This window comes from Bos mutus, chromosome 11 (genome assembly GCF_027580195.1).
Source record: "Bos mutus isolate GX-2022 chromosome 11, NWIPB_WYAK_1.1, whole genome shotgun sequence".
Lineage (NCBI taxonomy): Eukaryota > Metazoa > Chordata > Mammalia > Artiodactyla > Bovidae > Bos > Bos mutus.
The window spans coordinates 18,815,083-18,826,304 of record NC_091627.1 but is presented as its reverse complement, the minus strand read 5'-3'; the positions used below and the strand labels follow the sequence as shown (position 1 = coordinate 18,826,304).

Here is an 11,222-nt window from a genome sequence, read left to right as displayed (position 1 = left end):
AAAAATACAATGAAATAAAAAAAGCTCTACACTCAACAAGAGTCTTGCATAATAAAGACAGGCTGCTTCAATCAAATGTACCATCATGACATGCAGAAACCGCATCGTCGCCTTGCTTTCCAAGCCTATCCTTAAATTTACCGCTTTTGGTAAAAATCTAAGTTGGCATCACATGCCTATTTATTCTCAGAGAGCGCCAAATTTTTCAACATACCTACTCTGAATCTTACGCTCACCATGACTAAGAAGAGGTATGATAGTCAAGTTCATTAAACCTAATGAGTTTTTATTTTATTGTATACAACCTAACCCCCACCCCCTGCCCCCAGTAGCTTAAGTTTAAGAATGATATGATGGGACTTCAACAGGAAATCCAGATGTCTGGGGTTATTTTATTACCTGGGACCTACAGATTTCTGATATGTTCGTGATTACAAACAAGTGGACAGATTAAATTGCAAGACAGTGTAACTACCATTCCTGTTGGTATATTCTATAAACACAAGACACTAAATCGAGGAAACGTTCTCTCGAGCTAGGAGGGAAGGCAGCGGCACACTCGGCAGGAAACAGCGAGGACTTGGTGACGGTACTCTGGCTGTAGCCAGGGGGCTCGAGAAAGCGAATCCCAGGACACCTAAAGCGCATAAACTAGCTTTAAGAACCGTGTCACCATCTGTCATCTTTAGTTTTCAACCGAATTCAGGAAATGCAGTTTTATACAATCTGGAGCTGACGTATGCCATAGCAAACCATCTTTAGTTGGCTTAGGTAGGCTTGTTCATAATAGTTTACACACTCATGCAGGACACAATGACAGCTGCAACCTCGCACACCAGGTGCTGGAAAATACGACGCTTACGTGTAGGATCCCAAGTTGCTTTAAATAAATGTCAGGTGGATTTCAAAGGAAAACTTTCAAGGTATCTTGAAAAAAAAAAAGTCTTTAAAGGTGAACTGAAGCATTTTATCTAGAAAGTGCAGGTTAGCTGCAGAATTGGAAAGCAAAAGTTTACTGGCTTTCTAAAAAGAATAACTGTGCTAAAGGTCACCGAGTAAAGAAATGGGCCAAGAAAAGCAGGACACATTTCTTCCCAACACTCAAAACTATTTTGAGGTTCAGCTAATGCTGTAGATTCAGGCTTGATTATGTAGTTAAAATCACTTTTCGGAAAAAAAAAAAAAAAATCACTTTTCAGTTCACCTCTTAGGAAATTGAGTTTTTCCTAATAAAAGTATAGCAATGTTTCATGAAAAACACAAAATATAAAAACAATTCATTGATATATATATATATATAAATTGGCTTTTGAGTTTATAAAGCAGAACAGTGGCATTAGAGAAAGTGGGTACATTACAAGTCATGAAACAGGTTATCTGGCAAGAGTACTGGTACCAAAAATGAAACAGGACATGACTTTTAAAAGAAGTGTTTTTCTTCAGTAGCAATTCAGTCAGCAATAAAGTGCACAAAAGACACAGGAAATGCTCCCTTGCGACTGGGATCTCCGTCAATGTGGCCGATCTGAAATGAATACAAGGTTAGGTGGTTATAAAAATTCTAAATGCTGGAAACTCTGAAGGGCATTTTAGCATTTGGAGGGGGAAAAAAAAAAAAGACTGTCTGGAAGAACTTCTAGGAAAGAATTACTTGGGTAAAACATCTGAACTGTTGTTTCTTCCACTCACATTTCAAACAGTCCCTGCCTACTACTCGGAACTCCTGTTCAAGGGCAGTCGGTGCCCTCAAAGATGCCCCCACCACAGTCCTGGCAGTCTTGGGGGGCACATAGGACAGGATCTGACCACCACCCCATCTGTGTTTTTGCTTTTTTGATAGATGAAGGGACTGAATGTCAGAAGTTTGTGAGCTTCAAAGTCACAGAAAGTGGCAAACATGAGGGAGCCCTATTTAAATGTAGGCAAGCATTTATGAGACTTCAGTAAATCATTCACTTTTGCTTTGGGAAAATTATGTAAGTTCTATATCAAGTCTGATCTCGATGTAAATTAAGTAGGTAAGTAAAAGTCTAAAAGAAAACCACCAAAATTTAAATGTGTGTGTGTGTGTGTGTGTGTGTGTGTTTATGAGTGGAGGAGCCCTGGAAGTTACGAGCAGCATTTCCGTACTTGATACTTTAAAAAATATATCTTATTCTTTTGGCCATGCCATGCAACTTGCAGGATGTTAGTTCCCTGACCAGGGATTGAACCAGGGGCCACGACAGTGAAAAACACCAAGTTCTACCCACTAGGCCACCAGGGAACACCATGCTGTATATTTCTCTGAGCCTTTTTTAAAAGGCTCAGAGGCTGGCTGTGACTTCAGGTTTCCCTGGTGGCTCAGCGGAAAAAGAACCCCCGCCTGCCAAAGCAGGAGATGGAAGAGACCCAGGTGTGACCCCTAGGTCGGGATGACCCCCTGGAGAAGGAAACAGCAACCCACTCCTGTATTCTTGCCTGGGAAATCCCATGGACAGAGGAGCCTGGCGGGCTTCAGTCCATGGGGTTGCAGAGAGTCAGACACGACTTAGCAACTAACTAAGCACACATCCACTGCTGGTCAGAATCTAAACGTTAAAAAGCACTGATCTGTCGCTGCACTGCGGAGGAGGCAGCAGCCCGAGACTCCCAAGGCCACATCCTCCTCGCAGACGCTCAGGTGCACTCTGGAAATTGCAGCCCACGTGGCTCGCCCACGAGGGGGAACCCCTCAGAAGTAGGGGGAAACGGAAAGGACAGCTGAAGCTGCTCAGGGTAGGGCAGCCTCACCTGGGGAAAGACCCCCTCAGGCCCAGACTCACCCACCACTCCTGGTCCTCCTCGCCATCCACGATGATCACATCCCCCTCAGAGAACGTCAACTCGTCGGGGTTGTCGGCCACGCAGTTGTACAGGGCTTTGACCCGCTTGGGCTTCAGCTTGGTCTGCGTCAAGGAAAGGGGGCTCAGAGCTCAGTGTGTGGGAAGACACACCTGCTCAGGGGAGAACCGGGCTGCCTTGCTTCCAACGGGTCCCTGGGGCCTGCAGGCCTGCATACCAACCCGGGGCAACTTGGGGAGGCTCAGTGCAGCTGGTGGCAGGGGGACTTCCTGGAGGAGGCCAGCCCAGGGAAGAGAGTGGCAGCCCGGTGCCTGGTGTGCAGACAGGGGTCAATCCTAGAGCCAGCCCCTCAGCTGTGAGCTCCGGGCTGCGTCTGGCTTAGATCTGAGCCCTTGGAGGATAACCCGCACACTCCTTGCCAGAGCAGAGAGGCAGAAAAGAAGGGGCTCATCCACTCACCGTCTGGGACTTCCTGGGCATGGGCGCTGGGGGCTGCATGACCACGGCATTGGACAGAGGACCCAGAGCTTCTGTTCCAGAGAGGTCCACTGCTTTAGGGCCAAAATGAAAACTTCACAATATGCCCCCTCAGCCATCACCACGAGACAGAAACAACGTAAAGGCCATTGTGTCAGGTTCACAAGGCAGGTTTCCTGAGGTTTTTGTAATTGACAGAAAGTCCCCTGAAGGCCGAAGAAACTGTGACTCCCCTGTGGCCTTTGTAGAGTGCTGGCCTGCAGCTGTCACCATGGGACAGATGCTATAACCTCCTCCACTGACCAGGCCCCCCACCCCCTGCCGGGCCCCTCACCCACCCCCAGTGAAAGAAGGGGAGTGGAATGTGGGGTATGGTACCAGGCAGCCCCAGGAACAGGGGCATCAGGGGCTCTGCCGGGGGCAGGGTGGCTGCCCTGCCCTGGACAGGACAGCTGGGCCAGGAGACAGCTGACCACGACGGGACACATCCCCCACTCTGCCCTCACAGACCAGTTCAGGTGAAATAATTACCAGGTCCTCTCGGCTGGCCTTTGTTAATCAGTGGGCTGGACTTGTCAGGCCTACGAAGAAGGGGAAATAGTGTCACTGGCACACGCGTGCATGCTGAGTTGCTCAGTCGTGTCCGACTCTGTGCGACCCCACAGACTGTAACCCACCAGACTCCTCTGTCCGTGGGATTCTCCAGGCCAGAATAGTGGAGTGGGTTGCCATGCCCTTCTCCAGGGGAACCTCCTGACCCAGCGATCAAACCCGCGTTGCTTACATCTCCTGCCTCGGCAGGCAGGTTTTTGACCATAAGCACCCCTTGGGCAGCCAAGAGTCACTGGTACAGGAAGCCCGAAAGGCACGTGACTGCCCTACCTCACTCCCTGTTCTACGGGACCTGTGTTCAAACTGAAAACGGGCAAGCTAATTTTATCAACTGCCAATCCAAGTTAATTTTTGCTCTTGGAAAAAGAAAGAATGAGAGACCCAGAGGACAGCACCAGACCCCAAGGGTTCCTGATTACAAAACTAGGCTCCTCCTGGGACTCTCCTGTCCTGCATGAGCCTGCAGCCAACACCCCAGGTCTGGGCAGGAAGCTGGGCACGGAATCAGCTCTGCCTCCCATGTTCCTGTCCCACGTGGCCCAGTTCTCCTCCTGTGTCAGGTGGGGCTGGATCAATCCGCAGGCCCTGGGGGCTCTGCCAGGACTGTCCGGGCCCCTCTGGCCCGTGTCGTCCTCTGTACTGTGACCCCTGGTGTAACCCCCCAAGACTGACCATGGCTCGGCTCCCCTCAGGACCGAGGGGCCAAGTGAAAGCTTATCTTTACTTCTACATTCAATTCCCAGAGAACATGCTCCATTCGGGCAATAGACTAGAAGTCTGTTCTCTAAGGAACCCGCAGTGTCCAATACCAGGGCCTCCCAGGGAGACTGCTCTACGGCAAGACCCATGCCAGCAGCTCTGTGCATCAGGGTGCAGTCTGCCAGCTTCTAATGCTGCATATGAAGGGGCAACTTAGCGACAGGGAAGACCACACTTATGGGAAACGTCCATGACATAACAGAAGTCAGAACAGAAAGAATTGTGGAAGAGATGAGAGAAAATGAGTCTGTGAAACCACTAGGATACTATTAACATGAACATTATATGATGGCAAAAAGCTGAGAAAATCTCCCAGAAAGCTGACTGCAAAAAGCAAGCAAGCAGGAAAACAAGGTCGGAATGGAGAACCAGAAGGGGGCTGGGAACTGGCCCCTCTGCAGTGCAGCTGCACTTCCAGCCCCTGCCTCTAGGTGGGGCCACGGGACTGGCCTGAGTGAGAGCATCACTCCGGCCCCAGGGGTTTGCCAGCCCTCCCTGTTTCTCCTCCTGCAGAATTAACCCTCAGTCAGTTCAGTTGCTCAGCCATGTCTGACTCTTTGTGACCCCGTGGACTGCAGCACGCCAGGCTTCCCTGTCCATCACCAACTCATGGAGCTTGCTCAAACTCATGACCATCACGTCGGTGATGCCATCCAACCATCTCATCCTCTGTTGTCCCCTTCTCCTTTTGCCTTCAATCTTTTCCAGCATCAGGGTCTTTTCAAATGAGTTGGTTCTTCACATCAGGTGCCCAAAGTATTGGAGCTTCAGCTTCAGCATCAGTCTTTCCAATGAATATTCAGGACTGATTTCCTTTAGGATGGACTGGTTGGATTTCCTTGCAGTCCAAGGGACTCTTCCAATGCCACAGTTCAAAAGCAGCAATTCTTCAGCGCTCAGCTTTCTTTATAGTCCAACTCTCATATCCATACATGACTACTGGAAAAACCACAGCTTTGACTAGATGGACCTTTGTTGGCAAAGTAATGTCTCAGCTTTTTAATATGCTGTCTAGGTTGGTCATAGTTTTTCTTTCAAGGAACAAGCATCTTTTAATTTCAAGGCTGCAGTCACCATCTGCAGTGATTTTGGAGCCCCCCAAAATAAAGTCTCCTACTGTTTCCATTGCTTCCCCATCTATTTGCCATGAAGTGATGGGACCAGATGCCATGATCTTAGTTTTCTGAATGTTGAGTTTTAAGCCAACTTTTTCACTCTCCTCTTTCACTTTCATCAAGAGGCTCTTTAGTTCTTCACTTTCTGCCATAAGTGTGGTGTCATCTGCGTATCTGAGGTTATTGATATTTCTCCCGGCAATCTTGAATTAACCCTCGGCCCAGGGGATAAAGATGGTGGAGTCAGAAGTAGAAGGGGTCTGAGTCTCTGACTCACCCCCTTGGGTTTGCTGTACAAGCAAGAATGGGGACACTCAACCTCATGGGAGCAAGAAGTGAATTCCTTATGTTAAACCACTGAGATGGTCCAGGGGTCGGCTGTTAGAGCAATCAGCTTACTCTAATAAAGAGAAAAGGTGATACACATAGAGGAAAGGCCAAGGGGATCTGATATCCAAATAGTAAGAATTAGACTATAACTTAGAACAGAAAAATACAGATGCTAAGTCATTAAAAAAAAAACAATGAAGATTTCTCAGATGCAGGATGTAGTTTCTATGTTGAGAGGCTCCATCACCTACTTGGGAGCAGGGATGAAAACAGACCACCTCACCCCAGGGAGTCAAAGCCCAAGGTGTCCATGGATGGGGCCCGGAGGGGGGTTTGCCTGAGGGAACACAGGAAGGCATCCACCTGGCTGGGGGCAGGGGCTGGCCTGTCAGGGGAGCTGGAAACCCAGGAGGGTCCCAGATTCCAGCAGGGAGAGGAGGCTTCTGCACAGAGGAGAAGGCGGAGATGGGAGATGTGTTTCCTAAGGGTTAAGTAAACATGGGAGCCGGACTTTTTTACCATTAGAAAGGGGAGTGACAAATGCAGAAAGGAATAAAAAGCTATATAGAATGAACCCTGTGGAGCATTTAAAACATCGAGAATGGACTGCATGGCCACTGCAGTGCCCCACCTTCCCCTGACCGAGTCCAGGCTCTGCCTGTGCCGAGCAGTAGCAGAAGGCAGATGTGATGTCCTGCTGGTTTCCAGGACTTGCTCTTGGGCCCAGTCACCCTGATGTGAGATGGGCCAGGACATGCTAAGTATTCCAGCCGAGAGCCCCAGCTGGAGTCCCAGCTGACAGCCAGCACCAACCATATGTGTGGACTGGGGAGGCCTCTCCTGATGAATCTCTGTTGAACAACCCCCAGCCCTCGAGTCTTTTTGGCTAAAGGCCCAGATGTTGTCAAGCAAACACAAGCCACTCCCCCTGTGCTGACCCAAACTCGTGAGCATAAGACAGTTGTGTCTTAAGTCAATACATTTTTGTGTGGTTTGTTACTCAGAACCAGAGAAATTGGAGAGTGTGTGAACTCATGGATTTCCATCCATATAGACAAGAAACAGAAATAAATGTGTTTATACATGTATACAAGCATCCATGTACATGTATGAAGATACACATGTGTATCCCTAGTTCTGATCACTCACAAGGCCTGCCTGGGAGCACTGACACTCCAATGGCAATGAAGACACCGAGCACCCAGATTTTGGCGTCTAAGTATCATTCCACTAAAAGGAACCACTTCTCTACCATAAAGATCCAGACTGAAAGCCATGAACTGGATCCCATGAACTTTACTAAAATAAATGTGGTAAAGGACATTTATTTAGACAAATGGCAAACCTGGAGTCTGAATTTTGGAAGGTTAAGAGCTTCCCAGGTGGAAGCTTCCCAGGTTAAGAGCTTCCCAGGTGGCTCAGTGATAAAGAATCTGCCTGCCAATGCAGGAGACATGGGCTCGATCCTTGGGTCAGGAAGATCCACTGGAGAAGCAAATGGCTACCCACTCCAGTATTCTTGCCTGGAGAATCCCATGGACAGAGAAGCCTAGCAGGCTACAGTCCATGGGGTCGCAAAGAGTCGGACACAACTTAGCGACTAAACAATAACAACCACGTTAATTTCCTGATCTGGCTGGCTGTATTATATTTATGTGGGAAAATGTCCTAGTTTGTTGAAAATATATGCCCTGCACTGCAAAGAGTCCATGTATTCAAGATAATCCTATGAGTGAACAAGTAAGACCTAGAGGCCCTGTCTTGAGGACTTTAACTCCCCCAGTCCCAGTGTCTGTATTCGACAGAAATCTAAATTCATCATGTGGATATAAGACACACATTGGTATGAAATGTTTGCAGTTTAAATATTCTTGGTAAATTATTTTGAAGACCCCTGAAACATAATGAATTAGTCATGCAACACTTGACCTCAGGGGTCACAGCAGGATTTGAAACGTGGACAATTTAAAACATTCAAAGAAACCCCAGCAGGTGAAGTTGTGGGGCAGGTGCACTGGGAAGCCCCCTGAAGGCAGGAAGCATGGATGGTGACCTGGCTGGCCCGAGGGGGACGCAGACGAGCAGCAGTTACCCGGGAGCAGGCCTCTTCTGGGGGAGGCGGCTGGGCGGCTGGGGCGGCAAGGGCGGCGGGGCTTTGCTGGGCGGGAGTCCGGACTGGGCCGGCTTGCTCTGTTGGCTCAAGGCTTCGATCACACTGGGCGTTTTGGCCACTGGAGGGGGCGGCGTGGGAGCCAGGGGGTCTGCAGAGAGGAAAAAGAAAGAGACACACACGCAGAGGGTCAGCCTCCAGGCATCATATTCCTAGGCTCCCCACCCGAGGCTCCTCCAACAAAGGCTTCCTTTTCTCCTTCCACTATTTCATGGGAAAAACACCCACTTCCACCGAAGACTTTCAGACAGCAGTATTGGCGGAGAGTCCTTCCAGGTCTCAAGGGAGGATTAAAATGATTCCATGGGCCTGGAGATGTTTTCTCAGCTAGAACCACCCCCTGGGAAAGCCACCTTTCATCTCCATCCTCCAGGGAACCTGGGGAAGCAGCCGTAGGAGGCCTGGCCTGGGTCCTGCCCTGGGGCCCACCCGTATCACCGGTCAGTCTGGGGTCAGTCTGTGAAGAGCCAACTCCGTGAAGGCTTCCTGTCTGTAACGGGACAGGGCAGCAAGTTATATTCTCTACGTTTAACAGAGAATGAGGGAGCCAAGGCTTTCAACGAGGGCATGGGGCTGGTAAGACAAGGGGCTGGACCTTGAGCCTCCTTCCCGTTTGCTGACAAACATCAGCGCCCCTCTCAACGGCCAGCACCCACGTCCCGCAGTCCGCGCAGAGGCAGCGACCTGCCCCTGGGCCTGGACGTGGACACCTCAGGAGCCTCAGCCCCGGACGGCGGAGGCGGGGAGTGCTGGCTGAGCAGGGAGGGGTCAGTTCAGGCTTTCTTTCCTTTTTTCATAAGCTTTAAAAGCAAAGTCAAAAGGCAGACTCTCGCATGCCTATCTACAGCCCTGGGGACGCAGGACCATGAGGCAGAAAAGTGGGCTTCGGAGACCTGCTGGGAGCCTCTCACCACCAACCCCCTCGCTGCCACCCCTGGACCTGGGTGCCCCTGCCCCACCCCAACCTCTGGAAGCCCCTCACCAAGGCAGGTGCCCGCTCGGCCTCCAGCACCCGGAGGGCACCGACTGCAGCCAGGGTGGCTTCTCCCACCTTAACTCCAGCTATGGAAACCCAGGGAAACCCTCGGCACTCTCGGAGCAGACCCACACTCGGAGAGGCCGGAGCCCCTCCTCCTACAGCTTCCAGGCCTCGCCTCCTGGTCCAGTCGCCACCCCCCAATTCTGCTTTGCAGCCCCCCGCCCCTCCCCCCGGTGCACACGTGACACTGAAGGGAAACACAGAGCAGATTCTAATCCACAGGAACACACCCCAGTACCCCAAGCATGGAGCAGCCAGAGGAAGCCCCAGCACCACCGTAGAGAGAAAGAAACGCTGCTGGAGTGCTTGGAGACGGAGGAGGGGCGGGGGTGGCCCACGTGGGAAGTGGGACAGACAGCAGCCAGCCGCTGGGGAGAAGGGGGGCCGCAGGGAGGCAGCCACGGAGGAGCCCCCAGCAGTGTGCAGGCCGGGGCTTGCTCCCCACATGGCGGCCAAGAGGACCACCCCCCTCCTCCCCACCAGCCATCCGTGTAGTACGAAGCCCGATGGCAAGAAAGGAAAAAGGAGAAAAAAAACGTACTGGTAGATGTCACGCGGAGAGGGGGCAGCGGTGGATGGACAGCGGGCGGATCTGACGAAGATCGCTGCCGGCTTATACTGTCCACGCTTACAGAGTTTGTCTTCCACGGGGCGTTAGCGGAGGAGGCTGGCTGAGCTGCACACGCACGCACACGCACGCCCATGCACACGCAGGCATGCACACGCACGCAGGAGCACAGAACAAAAACAGAAACAGAACACGGCATTATTGATCCTCTCCCTGTACGACGGGAAACATGACCCTTCTGTGGACAGAACAGCGGTAAGACCACAAATAGGATACTCATTTGTTTAAAAAAAAAAAAATTCTTTCTGGCACCTGGAAGACAGATACTAATACACACTAAACCAACGATGCTCCTGGGAAAATTCCCAGTTGGTCTCCATCTTACCGATTTCGCTAATGGAAGTACAGTTTGAAAAGGGAAATGATAACCACAGTGACCCTCCTGAGCTCTGCGCTCGGGGATGGGACATCTGCTCGTCTCTACCCATTTACATCCTCTTGTGGGGTCAGCACCTCACCCGAGGGGGCACCTGTCCTCAGACAGAGCACGTGAGAGGAGGGCCAAGTCACACATAGCTGGTGAAGGGTGGATGTGTTTCTGGCTGGACCCTGCCCGCTCCTCCTCACGGAGCAGTGTCTGCCCAGGGCACAGGCGTGACCATGCCTGAGGCTGCGTGTGGCCCCATGGCCGGCTGGGCCTGGAGATGAAAACAGGCCACGGCCACATAGGGCAGACCTGGGGTAGGGGGAGTCTTGCCACGTCTGCTGACGGGGACAGCGCCGACCTTCCATTTGTTGGGTGGATACTCCACGTGGGTCAAGGGTAGCACACACGGAAAACAAAGATAGGCTTTAGGGGGCTGGAGGGGGTGAAGGGCGATCTCCATCATCAAAGGAAGACATGGGGAATCCTCCAAACCCTTCTCATCCTAAGACTTGAAGGAAGCCAAGAAAAACAGGTGAACAGCTTTCTCCCGCTGTTCTGTGACCCAACAGAGCAAAAGAGAACCTCTCCGCCCACGACACACACAGTCAGGAAAAGCCGCTCACGAGGTGGGGACGACCTAACCATTTAGCTCCAGCCTCACAAGACAACACACACGCCTGGGACTTGGGAGGACGGAGGGGGAGGCGACAAGCCGCCCCCATGAGACCCCCTGAACACAGCGGCCTCACATGCCAGGCCCTTCCAGCTGTGGGACGTGACTTCCTTCCTCACACCCGGGCTCCCTGCAGGCCTAGGAGGAGGAACAGGCTCTGCGGAAGGGGGCAGGCTGGTTTCTGAGGTCTGCCCAGGGTTGCCCGTGACCTCTGGGCCTCCCTGAGCAC

General features: G+C 51.5%; 1 protein-coding gene across 1 annotated transcript in view; it reads right to left on the bottom strand.

Annotated features, from left to right (window-relative positions):
* Positions 1-394: 394 nt before the first annotated feature.
* ASAP2 (ArfGAP with SH3 domain, ankyrin repeat and PH domain 2) overlaps positions 395-11,222 on the bottom strand; it is a 160,717-nt gene continuing 149,889 nt past the window's right edge. The window contains 6 exon segments of the mRNA XM_070379081.1: positions 395-1,525; positions 2,805-2,927; positions 3,283-3,374; positions 3,832-3,881; positions 8,209-8,377; positions 9,867-10,001. Of these exon segments, the coding sequence (XP_070235182.1) occupies positions 1,451-1,525; positions 2,805-2,927; positions 3,283-3,374; positions 3,832-3,881; positions 8,209-8,377; positions 9,867-10,001 (644 nt within the window). The 3' untranslated portion in view covers positions 395-1,450.